This window comes from Mastigoproctus giganteus, chromosome 5, assembly GCF_048544385.1.
Source record: "Mastigoproctus giganteus isolate SK-2022 chromosome 5, ASM4854438v1, whole genome shotgun sequence".
Taxonomy (NCBI): domain Eukaryota; kingdom Metazoa; phylum Arthropoda; class Arachnida; order Uropygi; family Thelyphonidae; genus Mastigoproctus; species Mastigoproctus giganteus.
This window is the reverse complement of record NC_143579.1, coordinates 148,629,866-148,652,182: the sequence shown is the minus strand read 5'-3', so window position 1 is coordinate 148,652,182 and position 22,317 is coordinate 148,629,866. Positions and strand designations below refer to the sequence as shown.

At 37.7% G+C, this 22,317-nt stretch overlaps 1 protein-coding gene across 5 annotated transcripts in view; it reads left to right on the top strand.

Moving 5' to 3' along the window:
• Nucleotides 1–22,317, top strand: part of Lztr1 (Leucine zipper like transcription regulator 1) — a 609,234-nt gene that overhangs the window by 415,841 nt on the left and 171,076 nt on the right. For all 5 annotated transcript variants that reach the window (XM_090374223.1, XM_090374222.1, XM_090374224.1 and 2 more), the window contains 2 exons: nt 4,299–4,446; nt 15,866–15,930. In XM_090374223.1, coding sequence (XP_090230349.1) covers nt 4,299–4,446; nt 15,866–15,930 — 213 coding nt within the window. The remainder of the gene's footprint in view (nt 1–4,298; nt 4,447–15,865; nt 15,931–22,317) is intronic.

Sequence of the window (22,317 nt, the reverse complement as noted above, 5' to 3'; positions counted from 1 at the left end):
TTATGTAGTTTTCTAGGTGGAATCATAATTTAAATAATAGAAAATAAAGATTTAAATAACAAAATTATCACAATAAGCACTAGTGAATTTTGTTCAAAATTTTTTCCCTTAAAAATTGAACCGAAATTACTACAATTATTGTACTATACTGAATAAGGCTTAAATTTAGTTCTGGTAACTTCTGTCAAACTGGTTCTATCTTGATGAGTTTCCAACCAATGAGAGACCAACTTATGAATTAGAAACTAAAAGCTAATCCCCTTAGTAACCTACTTTGGAAATCAAGATCAAAACTAATCTCCCAGAAACGAATATACTTGCGTCTACCATATATCTGCAATGCAGCAGTTATAATTGCTACCTCACAGGCGTCTAGTCACCAGATGCTGCAATTTGCAGAACTTAAGCCTTTCTTGGTAAGCGCACTCTTTGTTCTCCTCATTTGCATAAATTCGTAATGCAACTGCTAAATTTAAAATTGTTTTTAAAAATATATTGTAAGACTTCAGATGGAGTAATACTGTCTCTAATATAAATTTGAAATACTGTTAAGTTCTTCAGTAAAGCTAAACCATCAATATCAGACTCATTACGATCAATGTCACTTAATTTCACAGCCGTCCGAGCTAGCCGGGTGGGTAAAGCGCCTGCCTGGCAACCCAAAGGTTGCGGGTTCGAATCCCGCCTCGGGCTTGGATCAAAGTACTGCAAAAAACCTCTCGAGGTGCACTATGGCCACAGAAGCCGATGTACCAATAACTACCAAAAAAAAAAAAAAAAAACTTAATTTCACATGTAAACCTTTGCAAAGATTTAAGAAATTGTTATATGACCATTTTTTTTTTTAATTCAGAAATATTATGAAAAAAAAATGGTCATATAACAATTTCTTAAATCTTTGCAAAGATTTACATGTTAAACACAAGAATTGCATTTTAAATATTTCTACATGTTGTTTCATATTTCTAAACCTTTCAGTTAAGAGAAAATTGTATCCATAATTTGAAAAAAAAAATTAATTTTTAAATTTTGTTGTAAATCCCGAATACCTCTCTGCTTTCATAATCAAAATGACGTCTTTTCGATCTTTTCCTTGCAGTGTTTACTTCTGGAAACTAAGCTGCAATGCCAATGATAGTAGCCATATTATTAGCTGAATCGAGAATTTTTTGAATGCTTCTGTTCTATTTTCTTGAAAATATTCCGTGATTTCCCATTGGTAGGGGTGTAAGGCAAGGATGTTCCATGTCCCCCCCATACTATTTGATCCATACACAGAATCACTGATGAAAGAATTCAAAGAAGAGCTGAAAGGAGGTGTAAAAGTAGGAGAGGAGAAGATAAAGACAATAAGACTTTCAAATGACTATATATTGATTGCTAATAATGAAGAATTACAGAGCTCCTTGGACATCTTGAACAGCACAAAAAGAGTAATAAAACCAAGAGTAATAACAGCAATAAAACCAATGTTAATTTCAAAGAGTAGATGGAATAATATTCGAACAGGTCGACAGATACAGGTACTTGGGAAGCATGATTGGAGAAATAAAAACAAGAATTGCAATGGGCAAAGAGGCATTTAGTAATAGAAAAGAATTATTGAGAAGAAATTTCAAGAAGGCATTAAGAAAGCAAATGGTGAAAACATTAATATGGACTGTTGTACTTTTTGGCTCAGAGATATAGACGCTGGGAAGAGAGGAGATCAGGCGGCTAGAAGCTGTCGAAATGTGGGTGTGGGTGTGAATGGAAAGGGCAAAATGGGTGAACAGAGTGAGTAATGAGATTTTGAGGAAAGTAGAAGAGAGAACGTTAGTAAAGAATTAAGAAGGAGACAATAACTTTATAGGACATGTATTGAGAAAAGAAAGCATGTAGAGGAAAGGGATTGAGGGGTAAATATGTGGGAAGAGAACTGTTGGGAGAAGGAGTGATTGATTGGATGATAAGAGGAAATTACACAGGAATTAAAAATATAGCACAAGATAGAAAAGCATGGTGCCCCTGAACCTGCCTGAGGGTAGAGAACTTGAAGAAAAAGAAGATTTTATAATTGCAAAATATAAATATAAAACACAGATCTAGATAAGCAACTTAACATGTCTGCAATTTCATGTACTGTATTTATTTCAAATGAATTATTTGCCTGCCATGTTGAATACTGGTAAACGTTTACCAATCAGATGACTAGCGCAACTTCTGGGTATGTGGGACAGGCAGTTGGTTAGGTTTTAAGAGTAATGCTAAGTTGCAGAATGGTAATCCCTTTGGCTTTTAATTTGTGCTTAGCAGCAGCAGCGATTGACTCAATTGCCTGAAGGCCAGAGTTGTGAACAATGCGTTCTCAGTAAAGTGTCTCGTAATCCGTTCATTATATGGAAATTTTCTTCGTTCTACTGAAACTATTATGAATGTAATTACCCAGGGGAATTTTTAAAAAAACCGCTAAATAGAAAATTTCTCTATAAAGAAGTTTGTTAAACAGAGGTTCGAGTTGTATACTTCAAATTTTTGGGTGCCCTCCTGAACTGATGCTTACCTTGCCTACCCACTTGCGGCAGCCCTGCCTGCAGTAGGTAAAAGAAAGTGCTAAAACAGGTTGAACTCTAAGCCATGGGGTACTGTCAGTGGCGTAACTACCATGTAGGAAGGCAGGGCAATTGCCTCTGGGCCTGGCGTCTTTGGCTGTCTCCTCTTTTTACAATTTTCATTAATTAAGTAGGGGCCTGAACATGTTCTTTGCCTCCTTGCCCGAAAAAGGGTAGCTACGCTACTGGGTACTGTGCTATAATAGTACACTTTCTTATGCTACAATTTCCATGCAATAACTACTAAATAAAATCTTTGGAATAAAGCTTTAATCAGTAATTTTTATCTTATTTGGTTCCAAGTCAGTTTCCCAAGTTGATATTTTTCATCTATTTTTGAACATACAAGGTGTAGCTATAAATTAATGAGACTGTTGCAATAAATAAATATAATGAAATATTTCATACCTTACAAGTTATCCCCTTCAAAATTTCCTTGGGCTTGCATACACTGTTCCATACGTTTCTTCCAACACAAAAACATTTCTGAAAGTCATCTTTGTTTTAAGTCCTTTTAACACGTCGTCTGTTATTTATTTATTTTTTCTGAATGTCTGCAACAAACCGAAAATGGGTTGGAAAAACCCTTAAGTGCACTTTTCAGTTTAGAGAAAAGAAGAAAAAAAGCTATAAGGGGACTAAGTCTGCTAGCAAGGTGCATGCTCACACGACGCAGGGATTTGTTTTTTGGTCAGAAACTGGTGAACAGAGAGTGCATTGTGTGTGCTGTAGCATTGTTTTGAGACTTATTCAGCCATAATAATTCCTTTAATTTGAAGAAAACAAGAAGCATGGTGTTGTTGGTTTTTTTTTTTTTTTTTTTTTTGATTTTGACATTCTTGCTTATTTTGGTCTGTGAGATTGTTTTGTCTTCCATTGCAGTGACTGTCTTTTAGTTTCTGGATCAGCCAACTTTCATCACAAGTAAATACAGTACTCAGAAAGTTTAGATCTTCAATTTTTTTCAAAACATCTTCACAAAGTTGGAGCCTTCTCATTCTTTGATCTGCATTCAAAATTTTTGGCACTTTCTTGGCACACGCTTTTCTCATGCCTAAATTTTCAGTTAAAATTTGTCTAACTATTTTTATGTCCATATAGAGTTCTGATGCAACCATTCTAATGCTTAAACAACAATCACTTCTAATCAGTGTCCTTATCCAGTCCACATTTTCATCAGTTTTCATGAATATTGGATGGCCTGGTCTTTCATCATCTTCCACATTCTTTCCTTCTTCTAAAAATCTTTTATTTCATTCAAGCATAAAAGCTCTTGACATAGTATCTTCCCCATAAACTTGACACCTCATATCTTTCAGTCGGTATTTCCTTTAGTTTTGTTAAAAATTTGAGGTTGATTCATTGTTCAGTTTTTTTTGTCTGTCATTTTTCTGTCAGACTGTAGAAACACAAGGTAATCTGTTTCTACAGTCTGACTAAGTGAATGAGTATGTTGGAATGTGGCTTGGTAGACAACTAGGGAAAGGTTCAAGCTCAACTGCTTTGCCTTTGTTTCACAGGTTGCACTTGGTGTGAAGTGACTGTGTGCACAATCTCATTATCTAATAGCCATACCTTGTATTATGACTTGTGTATTAATGCAGCAGCAGCAGTTAATTTCACATTAATAATAATATCAGTATGTGAATTATTTTATCTTCAAATATATAATTTACCGTATTTGTGAGAATTATTATCTTCTGATAGCTAGAGCTCACAGACCACAGTTATCAAGACCAACTTCCTGAAAAACTTTTACCTGCTCTTGTTGTAAAGTTAAAAGATGCTGTTCCTGAAGCATTTGAGCTGGTGTTAACCTATATTTATACAGACCGGATTGACCCAACAAAGAAAAGTAAGGCTGAGTATAAGTAAATCAATGTAAGATTAAATTATTCAGATAATATGATATGGCAACTTATGAGAATGATTAAAATAATAATTTAGTGTGCACTGCTGCTTCAGTATCTCCTAGCATCTTCCATAATTCCTTCTTGTATAAATAATAGATACATTTCAAAAAATTTTACTATAAACTGAAATAATGTTGTGAAATGAATTTCCCAATAGATGTAATATTATAAATGGGATTTTTGCAACTGATTGAACATATATTTCTAATCAATTGTGATGATTATTATTATTATTAGTTAAATGGTGCAAGAAAGCCTGAGGCTTATGTTGCACCAGCCAAAAAAAAATAAGTTACCCTGAGAAAGAGAGAGAGGGGGGGGGAGGGGAATCACCAAGAAATAGAAGAATGATGATATCGAGCTCAGGACCCTGAGTGTGCCAAGCCCATACTCACCAGATGTGAGCCCCCTGGGGTAAATGCATTTAAGTAGAAGATAACAGGGCTGAAACAATTTTCAAATGAAAAATGCCTTAAAAAGACATTTTTGTAAACATTAAAAAGAACAATACAGTCACAAGTTGTCTAAAATTTTAAAAAAATGAAAAATGATTGCTATCCCAGTGATATCACACAAGTAACACTAATCCAAATAGGCCCAGTGATGCATATCCCTATGTTGAATTATCAGGTAGCACCTTGTGTAGTGATTTAGTCATGTTCTTTGTCCCCTGCTGGGCTTTTGGTCTGGTAGCAGCCCAGTTAAATACTGGGCTGCTCCCAGAACAAACACTGCAAGCACATTTAAGTAAGTAGATTAAATAGATTACAGAAGTTAACAGCTTACTTTCTTATTGGTAATGTATAAAGTAAACTCCTGTTATGCTTGACATAAAAATGTCAAGCAAAATGTTGTAGCACGTAGTGTTTTGTTATCTTTTATTCTTATGTGTCTGGATACATGAGCATACATTTATTATGTAGCACTTAAGAGAATAAAATTACTTCAAAACTAATAAACTTTTATTCATTAATAAAACATATATTTGCATTATGCAGAAATATATAAAAAAAAAAAAAAAAAAGCACAAAAGTTTTTTTTTTTTTTTTTTTCTTTGTGTAGTTTCACCTTCCCTTTGAAAAAACCAGCAATAGTCCCATCATGGCTAGTCCAACTCTCATTGATAACATTGTTCTTAGGGAACTTTTTTGCCTTGTTAATCACTTGCAGCACCCAAACTGCTGTAGAAATTTTCAGGTTTAAATAAAAAAATGTATTTTAAGAGGGCATCTAGCAACCTAAATAATCATAGTTGCATAACAGTTCTTTACAGTTTTTATTATTATTATTTTTCTTAACAGGACCAAGGATTGAAAATGTGTCCATGGAGCTGAGTAAGGTTTAATTTTTATCCATAATAATAAACCAACATTTTATTTTGTTCAGATGCCTTCAAGTTTTCATCAAACCCAGCTTTATGTAGTTAAAACAATAATATTGTTATAGAATGAAAGCGTATGAACTGAAGATCTTTTAATATGGGTATGACCCAGAAACCAAACAAAAATCATCCCAGTGGAAGAGCCCATCTTCACCTCGATCAAAGAAAGCCTGACAAGTGAGGAGCAATGTGGAGTCCATGCTGATCTGTTTTTTTTTGGACATTGAAGGGAATATCCATAAGGAATTCATCCCTCCTGGCCAGACTGTAAATGCAAAGTTCTACTGCGATGCCCTGAGGCAGTTAAGGGATGCTGTCAGGAGGAAACGTCCACAGAAGTGGCGCACAAAGAACTGGGTCCTTTATCATGACAACGTGCTGGCCTGCCACACATCTCTTGCTGTGGTGCAGTTTTTTGGCATCCAACAACATGACAATCATCCCCCACCCCTTATTCGCCTAACTTAGCCCCCTGCAACTTCTTCCTCTTCTTCCCAAGAATGAAAATCAAGCTGAATGGTCGAAGATTTGATAGCATAGAGGATATCCAAACCAAATCATAGTTTGTGCTGAACACTATGATGAAGAAGGCCTTTCAGGACACATTCAAATCATGGCAGAAGTCTGGGATTGGTGCTAATGCTCTCAAGGGGACTACTTCGAAGGTGACAGTAGCGAATAAGACAGGGTAAGTCTAATTTATTTTATAAATACATTTTGGGAACTTTTGGGTAGGATCATTCTCTTCCATCATGCAGTATGACTGATGACTTTTGAAGTTATGATGAACACCATGTGAGATCCAATCTTCCTTACATTTCGAGGGTACAGCTCTAAAATGGTATTCGCAGGCCGGCCGCTAGTTAGTACACCGGACCGAACCTATTGGTAATACTTTAGGAGGCTTCCGGATCAGCTAGTGTATAATCTTGCTACCTCTACTCTGCCAGATAGTGGCTTCCGTTTTCCACACTGACATAGTTGGTCAAGATGCTGAGGCTTTTGCAATTACTAATGACCTTGAACAGATTGTTCATTTACCTACAAGAATACTGGACAGTCCTAACCATGTAGCCAACACACCTGATCTTTTATTCACAAACAATCCTTCTAAGTATACAGTTGAAGTGACTGGTCCATTGAGCACCTCAGATCACAACTTGGTGATTGTCTCTTCTCCAGTGGAGGTTTTATCTCATGGCTATACCCAACCTCGTATTTTTTCGCATTACAAGAATGCAAAATGGGTTGACCTGCAACATTTCTTTTCTTATTTTCCTTCATCGGATTACTGTTTCAAAACTTCTGATGTCAACGTTTGCTCAGATCGTGTCAGTGAAATTATTCTTGTAGTAATGGAATCCTATATTCCTCACTTCACTTTTAAATTTTGTCGTTTATCTAAACCTTGGTTTTCCAATAAATGTGCTAAGGCTCTTCAAGAGAAGAATTTTGCATATCCTAATTGGCATGTTTCGAATTCTTCAGTTTCATTTTCTGCCTACACCAAAGCTCACAACAATTGTAATGCATTTATTAATCAGTCCAAACTAGATTTTGAACAGGCTAAGAGTAGAAAACTTGCTTCTTGCTGTAATGGTAGCTGAGCATTCTGGTCTCTTGCCAAAGCTATTGGCCACAACTTTTCCCCAGCTCTGCTCCCACCTCTCAAAACCAAATGTTCTATTGTCACTTCAGCCACTGATAAAGCGGACCTGCTAGCATTGCATTTTTCTTCCAACTCTTGTATTAATGATCTTGGTAAAACACCTCCCCCCCCTTTCCCAACATGCTCCTTCAATGCCTCCTGTGGTCTTCCGTCAAAGGATGTCAGAAGGATTTGGAAGAACCTTGATGCAAAGAAAGCTCCTGGTCCTGATAGTATTTCTCCACTTGTTCTCAAAACCTGTGCTTCTGAACTTACTCCTGTTCTTTGCCGCCTTTTTTCACTTTTTTATTCCAAAGGGTGACAAATCCCTCCCATCCAGTTATCGTCCGATTGCAATTACTTCTACTCATTCTAAAGTAATGGAGAAATCAATTAACTGCCAACTCTTAAACTATCTAGAAACCTTCCATCTGATCATTGATCGCCAATATAAATTCCATCAGTGTCAACCCACTGGTGATATTCTGGCTTATATTACCCACTTATGGACAAATTCAATGGAAAAGTTCGAGGAAACACAAGCAGTTGCTCTTGACATCTCAAAGGCTTTTGATCGTGTTTGGCACAAAGGTCTCCTGAACAAGCTTCCATCTTATGGTTTGCCAGCTGTTTTTTATAATTGGTTATCCAGTTTTCTCTCTGATCGCTCACTGAGGGTGATGGGAGATGGCTCTCTGTCTTCTAACTTTTCCACTAATGCTGGTGTCCCCCAAGGTTTAGTTCGTTCCCCCACTCTTTTCCTCTTGTATAGTAATGACCTTCTTATCCATAGTTTTGCCAATGATAGCAGATTGCATTCCACTTTCCATTTTGAGAAATATTGCGCTGCTCCATCAGCTTCAACTTCTCAAATATCCGCTACCAATTCCTTTAATGCCGATCTCCAGGTAATTCTCCAGTGGGGCAAAGACAACTTAGTTGATTTCAATCCTTCTAAAACTCAGTCTTGTCTTATATCTTCTGCTCTGATTCTTCTGCTCCTCTGCTTATCTTTGGTGACACTCCTATTTCTAGACAAAATGTTATATCTCTTTGGGGATTACCCTGACTTCTAATCTCTCTTGGCACAAGCACATTACAAATATTGCTTCTTCTGCATCTAAAAACTTGGTTTTCTCTTTCGCTCTCGGCATTACTTTTCTTCCAAACAGCTGTTCACTGTGTACAAATCGCAAATCCGCCCTACCATGGAATATTGTTCCCACATCTGGGGCAGCACCTCCAAAACCTCTCTTAGGCGTCTAGATTCCATTCAGAAGAGGGCAGTTAGGTTAATTAATGACTACTCTCTAACAGAGTCTCTCCACTCACTGTCTCATAGATGTACTGTTTCTGCTGCATGCCTTTTCTACAGATACTTCCATGGGTACTGTTCTTCTGAATTGGCTTCTATCAAGGACACTAATGACACTACACTGCTGCAACAGGATCTGGAAAGGTTGAGCAGATGGGCTGAGAGGTGGCAAATGAAGTTTAACATTGACAAATGTAAAGTACTACACATGGGAAACAGCAACCCCAGAGCAACGTATCAACTCTGTGGTACTATACTGCCAGTGGTAGAGAATGAAAGGGACTTGGGGGTGATTGTGCAGGCAGATGTGAAGTTCTCTGAGCAGTGCAGACGGGCTGCAAGAGTAACTCATGGAGTGTTGTCAATGATATACAGGAATTTTTCCAGCAGGGATAAGGAGGTGATTATTCCATTGTACAAGGCAATGGTCAGGCCACACCTAGAGTACTGTATACAGGTCTGGAGGCCTCATTTCAAGAAGGATGTAGAGCTGCTGGAACGAGTACAGAGAAGGGCAACAAGATTAGTGAATGGAACAAAGGGGTGCTCTTTCGAAGAAAGGCTTAAGTTTTGCAAATTACAGTGTCTGGAGACTAGGCACCAGAGAGGTGATCTGATAGAGGTGTATAAAGCCTTGAATGGTTTAAGCATGCTCAATGCTGATGGGATTCTTCCTCTAGCTCAGGAAAATCACCTGAGAGGGCATAAATTAAAATTGAGGAAAGACAGATGTAGGATAGACGTGCGGAAATTTGCCTTTAGCCAGCGGGTGGTTGGTTGGTGGAACAGACTGCCATCCCTTGTGGTGGAGGTTGATAGCCTAAATAAGTTTAAGGCTCAGCTGGACAGGTATTTTGAACGAACAGAGGGGTGAAGTGGAAGTGGGTTTTTTTTTTTTTTTTTTGGCTGATGCTGCATAAGCTTGCTTTCTTGCATCAAATGCCTCTACTAATGCTATAATTCCCGCCCTCTCTTTCAAAACAGTCCGAACACACGTGCCACCACCAGCCAACATCCATTTACTGTCCAACTTCAAACTCACAGAACTAACTTTTCATCTTCCTCGTTTATTCATTCAACTGCCATTTTCTGGAACAACCTGAAAATTACATTCTACAAAAGTTGAAGTCTAATGTCAACAAATATCTTCTTTCGTCTTTTCATCCTCCAACCCAAGTACGGTACTAAGTTCTATAGGTTCTAATACCTCTCGTATTTGGGGTTTTCATAACAAAAAAAAAAAAAAAAAAACCTTTCTATACATAAGGTATTACTTTGGATTGTTGTTGTTGTTTTGTTTTTAGGAGCATTAGCAACTAAGGCCATATTTTTCCGCACTTTGGATTAAGCAAAACTTAGATTATTGAGACTACTATATTCATTTTCTTATATGCATATTAATTTATAAATTATTAAGAACAGTTTATTATGCATGTAGTGGATGTCATTATACAGGGTGTCTCAAAAATATTGGTACAAACGTTTAGGGGAGGTAGATAACATCTAAAGGAATGTGAATAGCATAGGAACCCATAACCAGAAACGTCACCATAAATCGGTACATGGGCTGTTCATTAGTTCACGAGAGGAAAGGGAACATTTCTGGTTTACTCATTCAAGCAGTAGTCGCCGCACGAAGAGCATGCATCGATATGCGAACTGTGAGCTGGCAGACATGCATCTAGTGTATGGGTTAGCAGAGGGCAATGGACAAGCCACTCAATGAATTTATGGAGAACGCTTCCCAGACAGACATGTACCGGACCACCATTTATTTGCACGTGTGCATAAAAATATGTGCGATTATGGGTCATTTAGAGGTAACAGGAGTAGTGCGGGCAGACCACGTTCGATGCAAACTCCCGCCATGGAAGAAAGTGTGTTGAATTCCGTCCAGAATAATCCTACTACCAGCACACCGTTGCCTCTGCCTTAGGAGTGTCTCATTGCAGTATACGTGTCTGCAGTGGCAGATTACCCATTAAGGCAATGAGGCACGTGCCTAGGGGCCCCAGGCTTTGGGGGCCCCAAGCCAAGACATTTTCCTATAGTGTTCTGAAATAGATTAATGTTTTCAGGAAACATCATAAAAATCTTGATTAATTTAAGCGAAAATTTTTTCAAAACAATTATTACGTTTTAATACATATTTTGAACAGCGTGGACTATCTACACTTTAAATAATGCCGCAATACCAATGTCGGCACTAGTTGACAAGCTTTGTATTTTGTACAGTCCATTCCGGTTATTTGGGACACATTGGGACTAGTGCATTTTGGCCTGATTAAGCGGCTGCCCCAATTATCCGAAGTTTCACGTAAATAGTTAAAATTAAAATGTACACCCCCCCCCCTTTACAATTGGTTCACTGTACAATCAAATCACATTACGACGAACTCACCATAGCAAAGTACCGTTCACTATATGATGTGTAGTAAGCGCTGTTCATTGTGATCACGTTTGTGAATTGAATTGAATTTTAATTCTATTAAACAGCGATTCTAAGTAGCGAAAATAGGAGGAATATTATCCACAGGCTATAAAAGCAAAGATATATTAAGCACAAATTTACCCTTTATTATCTTACCAATTAAAAAATTAAATGATACGTGAAAATCGAAAGGATACATACTGTAATATGTACATACGAACTAGTTGACATTTCTGTTCACTGACATTTGTGGGTTGGGGTTAAAATTAAAAACAGTAAAAAGATAAGCAATCAATGACAAAGAATACGGCACACACAAATTACAAGTAACACGATATGCGCAAGTGAGAACAGAGTAACGAGTTACAAAGCTTTAAAAATAAGAATGAAGAGAAGATCTGAAAATTAATTTTTTAAATTTGCTTATTTTACCCTTCACTGTTTAACTATGAAGCGGCGGTACCGAAGTGGAGCAGAAAAGCGGAAAATACAACAAGAAAAGAAAAAAAGAGAAGCGAAGGGGCAAACATCTTTAGCAAATTTAGGATTTCTCAAATTAAAAGCTAATGATGCTAGTAGCGTTTCTTCAACATCCTCGAGCTCTATTATGAAAAATGAAAATGATGAACAATTAATCGCACCTTCTTCTTCGCCTAGTTCCAGTTCAAATGGTGAAAAGTTTAAGGAGAGAGGAAAATTTGTGCTTAATGATAATAATGGACAAGAAAGTGCATCACACACAGTGACTGTTTGTGTTTCGCCAAATAATGACCCTGCTGAATGGAATAATTGTGAGCCAGAACAGCTTATTCAATATTTTGTTCAAAAAGGTTATTTTTCCCAAAATATTGATTTTGATGACAAAGAAACGATAAAGTCTACGCTGCAAATAAGTGGAGGAGTTCAACAGTTCATTTTAAAATCCTTTTTCAAACGGAAAATGCTGAATGGTGAAGAAATTGATCATCCTTGGCTAGTTTTTTCACCAAAGACAAAAAAGGTGTATTGTGGATTTTGCAAGTTATTTTCTTCGGTTGAAGTTTGGGATCAACTAATAGTTGGACTTAATGACTGGAAAAAGGCCGGATCTCGGCTTTTGACCCACGTAAATAGCGAGGCTCATTCAAGATCGGTTGTGAGTTGGTCCATTCGATCTAATAAGAAGGGTTTGGATATGCTTTTTATTAAAAAAAATGGGAACTCAGTACGAATATTGGAAACAAGTATTACGAAGAATAGTCGATGTAATACTTTTTCTTTCTGAGCCAGGGCTTGCACTAAGAGGAAAAAACGAAATGTTTGGATCGCCTTTCAACGGCAATTATTTGAGTATGCTAGAATTATTAGCAAAATATGTGTTTCTGGTAAATCACATAGAGAAATTTGCAAATTGTGGACGTGGAAATGTATCATACCTGTCCTCAACTATTTGTAACGAATTTATTCAATTGTTAGGAGAGTATGTACTTGACAAAATTCTAAAAGAAGTTAAAGAAGCAAAATACTTTGGTATTACAGTAGATTCCACTCCTGATTTGCAACAGGTCGATCAGCTGACTTTTACAATAAGATATGTAAATCCAAGTACTTTTGAAATACACGAGAGATTTCTGAAATTTTTGCCTATTAAAAGTCACAAAGGCAGTGCATTATCTCAAGAGATTTTACAATTTATTCAAGATTGCAACCTCAATATAAAAAACTGTCATTCTTAAAGTTACGACAATGCAGCAAACATGTCAGGGAAATACAGAAATGCAAAGCCAAATAAAAAAAATCAATGATCTGGCCGAATACATACCATGCAGCGCTCATTCTCTAAATCTCGTGGGACAAACCACAGCGAGTATTTGTGTTGAAGCAACTTCATTTTTTGGACTTATTCAAAAACTATTTAGCTTTATCCGGATTTACTTACAGGTGGAATTTATTAAAGGAACAAATTCGCTTAAACAATTTAAGCAATAATCGACCTTTTATGATTAAATCCCTTTCTGATACAAGATGGTCTGTGCAATTTGACGCAGTTAGATCTTTAAAATCAAATTATATTTCAATCATTAAATTTTTAAAAATGTTAGCAGTAGACACTGAACAAAATTGCAACACAAGAAGTGAAGCAGCAAACATTTTGTTCAAACTATGTGAAATAGAAACATGTATACTATGTGTATTTTGGTACAATATTTTGGAAAGAATTGATAAGGTCAATAACATATTTCAAAAAAGATGCAATCATATTGAAAGAGATTACAGATCATTTAAAAAGTTTAATAGAATATCTAAAACAAATTCGAGGAAATTTTGATCAATTTGAAACAAAAGGGAAAAAAAATTTAGAATCCATAAAAAATTTGAATGAGTTTGAACTGTTCAACAACTATCGACAACTGAAGAAGCGTAAAATAAAATTGAAGTTTTTCCCAGACGAATGTCGTTCCACATACCATGATAATTTTTCGGCAAAGGATCGGTTCAAAATTGAAACATATTTAGCTATATGCGACAGTCTAATCACAGAAATGGCAAAACGCTCTGTTGCCTACGAAAACCTTCATTCAAACTTTTCGTTTCTCTTTGAATATTCAGATTTAAATTTACAACAGAAACAACAGGCAGCTAAACAACTTTTCGCAAAATATTCAAACAATCTCGAAGAACTTTTAGAAAATGAAATAATTCAATTTCATCAACATGTTGCACTTCACATCAAGGAAAAGGGCGAAAATGAAGGAAATATCATAGACAAGTTTAAGGAAATTTTGTCCATGAAATGCTATCCAAACGTGAGTAACGCATTTCGCCTATATTTGACATTGGCGTGCGGAGTGTGTGAAGGTGAACGATCTTTTTCTAAGATGGCATTAATAAAGAAACAAAAGAGGGCTGTAATGAGCCAAGAGCGATTAAATGCCTTATCCCTAATTTCCATTGAACACGAGTTTGCCAAAAAAAAATGAACTTTGAAAACATAATCAATAAATTTGCTAATTCTAAATTTCACAAAGTAAATTTGTAAAAAATGAATAAAAAGTTATTCATTAAACTAAAAAGTTTTATTATTTATCATCCTTTAACCCTTTAACAGGCAGAAAAATTCAGAAGTTCAAAAAATTCAAAAGTACAAAATTTCATTTTTTGCCACCTAACTTTTATTTTTTTTTATTATTATTTTTTGGGGGGCCCCCAAATATAATTTGCCTAGGGGGCCCCAACTATCCTTTATCCGCCACCGCGTGTCTGTACACTGCAACGATTCCTTACACCCCTTTCATCTCCAAAGGGTTCAGTTACAGCTCCCCCAAGATCATCCTGCACGTGTGGCTTTTGCGCAGTGGTTTCTCCAAGAAAGTGTTGAAGACTTGAATTTTCCAGCCTATGTTTTGTTCACGGATGAGGCTTATTTCACTCAGCACAATGCTCATGTGTGGGCTCACGACAACCCACACGGTGTGCACCCCCATGCAGCACAACATCGCTTCCAAATAAATGTGTGGGCAGGTATGTTCGGTGACTGCTTAGTCGGCCCATACCTGTTACCATCCCGCATGAACTCCGCTAAATATCAGATCTTCCTTGAACAAGTTCTACCAGGGTTACTTGACGATGTTCCAGCAAATGTGAGACGCAACATTTGGTTTCAACATGATGGGGCACCTGCCCATTATGAAAATTGTGTTCGTGACCATTTGAACAGGCGTTTTGGGCATCGATGGATTGGCCGTGGTGAGTCCGTTGCCTGGCCCCCACCCTCACCTGATTTATCGAGCCTTGATTTCTTTTTGTGGGGGGCCCTGAAATCTATCGTGTATGAATCGCCTATGGAGACGGAAATGGATCTCATGGCAAGACTTGGCTGCACTGCTGCTACTGTCAAAGAAACTCTAGGAGTGTTCGACCGTGTCCGCCAATCCATGCTGCGTCGGTGTCATGCATGCATCGCGTCTCATGGTGGAACCTTCGAGCATCTGTTGTAACATCATGAAATGCATCCATCTCGTACTCCATTGTTAATATTATGTCAAATAAATGTTTGCCACTAATTACTGTCTTGTGTCATTTCTGCTTCTTGTGCCTCTGCTACTACTTTCCCGTGACGTTTCTGGTTATGGGTTCCTGTGCGATTCACATTCCTTTAGATGTTACCTACAGCCCCTAAACATTTGTACCAATATTTTTGAGACACCCTGTATATATACAAGTATGTTGTATCTTTCTTTTCAATTTTAAATCAACTACAGTTTATCAAAATTAATTATAGCATTTGGGATAATAATATCAGTATTGCCTGATGAAATAATATCAGGCAATACGAAGAGTTAGAATTAATATTTACAATGTTATTTTTACTGAAAATAAACATTCATACTTCACACAAATAAGCAAAATCCTATATCATGAATGGGAAAAAAAACTAGGTTGGGAGTAATAAAGTACTCTGTTGTAATTAAACTGTGATTGTGACATACTTGTATACATATTTATAAATTTAATATTATTATAATGTCAAATTCTACCAGAAATTATAATTTCAATTTCATGTTTTAATTCATGCTTCTGGATATTGAAAGAATTTCTGATTGCAGGCAAAGATCCACTCAGTACCAAAATTGTTTTATTAATGATGGATGTCTATAGGTTGGCAGTTCAGGTAAGTCTAGAAACTGTTTTTTTTTTTTGTTTTTTTCTGTATTTTAATTTTATGATCCAGAAATTATTCATTATATTTCCTTTTCTTGTGCATCATTTTATTTATTTTTACTGTGCATCTGTAATTTTTTTGAAATTAAATTGTGGATAAAGTTCAAATTAGAATTGATGAGATGATTATGTTGTTTGTGTTTCAGATCAGCTTTGAGGATTTGTGCATAAATTTTTGAGTTGACTGTTTAGCCTCTACATACAAAAGGACAGAGTAACAGTTCCAGTGAGCCAAGAATAATTGAATATTTTCATTGAACATTAGAATAGCATTAAAAGTGTTTCCCAGTGCTTTCAAATCTTGAATTACTGATATATATATAATAAAACAGGCCTACGTGCTCTGGATTCATAATGCGAAAATTTATTTTTATTTTGTTACACAGAGCATTAATAAAACTACAATAAATAAATTAGCTTTCGGCTGGGTGGCAGCCTTCATCGGATTAAAATACTTGAATGGCAGTTGGAATAGAGATGCACTGTCAGGATGGTGCGTGAGGCACGTGGGTTAATTGTTTGTTGATATTTGTGGCTGTGACGTATGGTGGTGACGTGGCCAGCGTTTGTCTATGGATAGAATTACTGACTCTGTGATGGGGTTAACTTGACAACCACTGTTCCTGTTCAAAGCAGTATCCGAGCATTTTATATTTAGCGATTCCAACCAGGTACGCCTCAGGTAATGGTGGGACCTGTCCACAACCACGACATCGCGGTGTGGGTCGATGTCGTGGTGGGTTGTCCAGACATGCTCGGCGATACCCTTTTATGTTCTGAGAGACGTTTCTCGAGTCGACGTCCAGTCTCTCCAAAGTAGCAGCTCGTGCAGTCACGGCAAGAGATGCGATAGACCAAACCACTCTGTAGAAGGGTGGGGACAGGTGTTTTTATGTTGGAAAGGAGAGAACGCAGTTTCTTGCCTGGGAGTTGGATGCACTTTATCCCATGCGATTTTAGGATTCTACCGATCTGCTGTGACAGGTTGGGGTAGTATGGGATGAATGCCCTCGTGGATGACTCGTCACTGTTGGCGTTGCTGTTGGTCGTCACGTTGTCGCGTGCTTGTAGATCACACCTGTCAAGGACGTCGATGGGGTAGCCACACCTCGTAAGGTCTACTTTGACTCTGGAGATCTCTTTGCGTCTTTCATCACCAGAGTTCACCAGAGTCAAAGTAGACCTTACGAGGTGTGGCTACCTACAGCCTGCTCAGAATTGTACGTCTGTACAATTCTGAGCAGGCTGTTTATTTTATCTGATTGACTTAGTATGATTGTTAAAGTTGATTGTGCTAATCCTAAAGAATGTGCTGCATTGGATTTTCTTTCACTGCTTTCAACACGTCGTACGATATTTAGTTTAGTTTCCAAAGAAATTGCTTTTCTTTTCTTTGATTCTGACATTTTAATTAACTAAAACAAAAATATTTCTATTAAAATTTTCAAAATCTACGTTATGTAATGCTATCAAAGAACCTACATCGATTATTGCAATACTCCACACTGAAACAACATCAATCGTGTAAAGGAAATGGAGGACAGTTAAAAATCACGATCTGGCATACCAAGAAAACTGACAGATACGGATCATTGCAATGCACCACACTGAAACACACCCTATGAAGTGTAAACAACAACTGAATTAGGTGAATGATGTGCAAAACTGTTATAATAGACACACCCGTAGCTAGGGAGCACTCAGGAGTACGTAATCAGTAGCCGTTAGTCACCAATCGAATGATTGTCGGGCATTGGCCTTAAATTGGAATATTTTTTTTATGTTAAATGGGTCTCGAAATTACGGACTTCGCAATATCGAAGCTTTCTTATCAGAGGTAACGTTAACCGAGGTATGCCTGTACTTAGATTTCAGGAAAGCTTTTGAGACTGTTGCAATGGAAGGCTACTGTACAAATTGGAGCAGTATGGTATTAAGGGTAAGTTGCTACAATGGATAAAAGGGTGCTTGAGTTGGAGGAGACAGAGTGGTAATCAATGAATGCTGCTTTTCATGGACTATTGTTATTAGTGGAGTCTCCCAGGGTTCGGTGTTGGGTCTACTGTTGTTTTTTATATTTATCAATGAAATTGATGAAGATATATCAGGCTTAATGTCAAAGTTTGGATGATACAAAGGTTGGCAGGGATGTTAATGACAGTGTGCTACTGCAACAGGATCTGGAAAATTTGGGCAGATGGTCTGAGAAGTTTAACATTGACAATCATTGACAATTGCAAACTACTGCAGATGGGTAGAAGTTCCCCGTCTTTTCCATCATGCAGTATGACTGATGACTTTTGAGGTTATGATGAACATCATGGCGAGATCCAACCTTCCTTACATTTCGAGGGTACAGCTCTAAAACAGTGTTCGCAGGACAGCCGCTAGTACTCCATACCGAACCTATTGGTACCTCTTTAGGAGGTTTCCTGAGCAGTTAGTGTATAATCTTACTCTGCCAAATAGTATGTTGTTGTTGTTTTTTGGTTTTTAGGACCATTAACAACCAAGGCCATATTGCTCCGGGGATATGCAATGGTCATTTCCTGACTTTTCCGCCTCCTCCTCCGTATTTGGTGGTCACGGGTTGCCAGATAGTAACTGGAGGGAGTCCGAGTAGTGTATATGCAGGGGGCATTGTCAAGGCCACGTTATGTCAAGAATCTGGGTATATTCTTACCATGTGTATGCCATATCCAAAAATTTCATTACTTCATACATCATTTCCCCCCCCTACTTTTTATTACTATTAAATACACCACGAATTGTCAAATTAATAGAGTAAGCTATTCTGCGAAAAGATCTAAACCTCCCAAACACGTCCAGTTCATTTCACAAATATACGTGTCTCAATTCTAATCTCAACGATGTCCATTTCCACTTGCATTCTGCCAAACCCCATGTACTTTTTCTGACAGAATCTCAGTTATCAGTTGATTCAACTACTGCTCATCTTAGTTGCCAAACCTATTCGCTGTATGATTCCTTTTGCCTCAAAGGTGGTACTTGTGCATATGTCAGTTCCGATATTCCCTGTCAGAGACTTCTTAATTTGGAATCTCCTCTCTTCGATCTCTCTACCTCATTGTGTCAAATTCATCTGTTGTCTCTACCATTCTCCCAACTCTACTATTGACTTGGAGCTCTTTGACTTCCTCACTTTGTAACTTGACTTTCTCCAGTCCAACTTTTCTAACAGTGATTTAATTTTCCTTGGTGATTTAATATTCACAACTTCAGCTGGCTTCAGTTTTCTAGTCACACCGACCCAGCTGGTCGAGATGCTTATGCTTTTGCAATTACTAATGACATTGCACAGATTGTTCATTTACCTACAAGAATACCAGACAGTCCTAGCCATACAGCCAATACGCTTGATCTTTTTCTCACAAACAACCCTTATATGTACACAATCGAAGTGAGTGGTCCTTTAGGCACCTCAGATCACAACTTAGTGATTGTCTCTTCCTCAGTGGAGGTTTTATCTCATGGCTATCTATTCCCAACCTCGTATTGTTTGGCATTACAAGAATGCAAAATGGGATGACCTGCGAGATTTGTTTTCTTCTTTTCCTTGGTCAGATTACTGTTTCAAAACTTCTGATGTCAACGTTTGCTCAGGTCGTGTCAGTGAAATCATTCTTGTAGAAATGGAATCCTTTATTCCACACTCCACTTTAAAATCTGATCCTTTATTGGAAAACCTTGGTTTTCCAATAAATGATTTCTTTGTATATGCGCGATGCAAGGAGTGTAAGGAAATCAGGCGACAACTCAGCATTGTTATGGGCCTATATGAGAGCTTGAAGGACAGGGTGGATGCCCTCGAAGGATTAAAAGTGAGGGGCCCATCAAGCTCTCAGCTGCCCACACCAACGCCAGAGCTTGCACTTGGGCATCACACAACAAAGCGGCAACCCCCAAGGCAGATTGCGCCATGCTTTGTAAAAAGGATAGGAGGAACAGGACCAGGGTATGTCTGCAGGGGAAAGGTTGATGACGTTGTAGAGCGGATATCATCTTTTAAGGGCACAAAAGGTGATATAGTTGTACACGTTGGCACTAATGATATTAAGAATAGGAGACCGGTGGAATTACTTAACAAGTACAGGTCACTGTTGAAAAAAAGACGTGAATTAGGGTTGAATTTGAAAGTGTCTGCAATTCTGCCCAGACACGATAGGAGGGAGTATATGATGAGAACCCTGTCGATCAATTTGGCCCTGGAAAGATTGTGCAAGGCTGAAGGGGTAGAATTTTTTTCAGCCTGGTCTGTACTTGTTAACAGGAGAGACTGCTTCTACAGGGATAGGATACACTTAAATAGAAAGGGTGCAAGAATGTTTGCTGATGCTATCGAGGCAGTGTTAGGTGGGTCGGAAAACTGATTGGGGGGGGATACAAGGGCTAATAGATTAACAGTAGCCACTGGCAGAGGAGAAAGGGATTCTTGCACTGCTTCTATAGGAATGAGCAGCAGCTTGGAAAATAAGATGCAGGATATTTCAGAGACTGGTGGGAGTCATTGCGGTACAAGTAAACGCATGGGTTGTGTTAGGGTAGCTAAGAAAAAGAACAGGTGCATGTATACTTGTGTATAGACCAATGCTAGGAGTTTGGTAAATAAATTTGATGAATTTGAGGTATTGCTCAATGCATCATAGGTGGATATTGTTGGGATATCAGAGACATGGTATCACACAGCTATAAGTAATGCAGAACTGGAATTTGGGGAGTACAACATCTACAGAAAGGATAGACAGAATAGGAAGGGAGGAGGGGTTATGCTATTAGTTAAGAAACACATAAAATCCAAGGAAGTGAAGCCAGTCGACATCGCTGGACAGTGCAGTGTCGAGTTAGTTTGGTGTGACATAAGCATTGGGAGATCAAAATTGAGAGTAGGAGTGTGCTGTAGGCCTAATGACTCTGATGAGTATAATAAGATGCTGTACAGGGAAATAGTGTGGGCCAGTAAATCAGAGAGTCTTATAATGGGGGATTTTAATTTCCCAGATATTGACTGGAATTTGTGGGTTGGTCACTCACACACTAGCAATGCTTTTGTGGATTTATTGGATGATTGTTTTCTACATCAGCATGTTCGGGAGGCAACAAGAGGGAGCAATACTCTTGATCTGATTATCAGTAGTGATTCTTCATGCTTTAAGAATCTGCAGATAAATGAACCACTAGGTAGCAGTGATCACAGTGTGCTAAACTGAGATTTACTCAAAGAGGTAACTACCATCAGGAGTAAAGGGAAGGGTTTTTACTTTAGTAAAGGCGACTACGATAGTCTGAGACAGTATTTAAATTCTATACACTGGGGCCAACTGATGAAGTTACCAACAGCAAATTCAAAATGGGAAGCATTCAAAGTACTTAACTTGGAAGCTACAAGGCTTTACATACCAACTAAAAAAATATTGTTCAACGTTTAGGCCTAAATGGATGTCAGATGAACTAATGAGACATAACGGCAGAGAAGAAAAATGCATGGGATACATATAAATTAATGGGTGACATGGAAGCCTATGATAGATATAAGCTGGTCTGTAACCAAGTCACAAAGGAGATTAGGCAGGCAAAGGCAGATTATGAGAAATCTTTGGCAAAGGATGTAAAGAAAAACAGTAAAGAGTTCTTTACCTATATAAACTCTAGAAGGAAAGAGATAAATCAGATTGATCCACTTGATATCGATGGTTCAACTGTTCGTGATCCTGCTCAGGTAGCCAACAAACTAAATCAATATTTTGCATCTACATTCACACATGAGGAGTTATTCAGGAAGGGGAATGCCATAGATGAAGTAAACACTGGCAGTGAGCTAGATGATCTTGTAATAATTGAGAGTAAAGTGGAGGAGAAATTGTTGAAGATAAATACAAGAAAGGCACCTGGGGTGGATGATATCTATCCAGTTATATTAAAGGTGGTAGCAAAGGAAGTAAGCAATCCGTTAGCCATAATTATGAGAGCCTCCTTGAACTCAGAGGAGGTACCCACAGACTGGAGATGTGCAAATGTAACCCCAATTCACAAAGGAGGATCAAAGGCTGACACATGTAATTATAGACCTGTTAGTTTGACTTCTGTTCCAGGAAAATTAATGGAAGCACTGGTTAAAGAAGCACTGCAGGATCATCTAGAAAAGACTTCAGTTGTAACTCGGACACAGCATGGTTTTGTTAATGGAAGGTCTTGTCTGACCGATTTGATTGGATACTATGATGTAGTCACAAAAGAATTGGATGCAGGGAATAACTTTGATATTATATACTTGGATCTTAGAAAGGCTTTTGATACTGTTGCACATGGAAGACTGTTG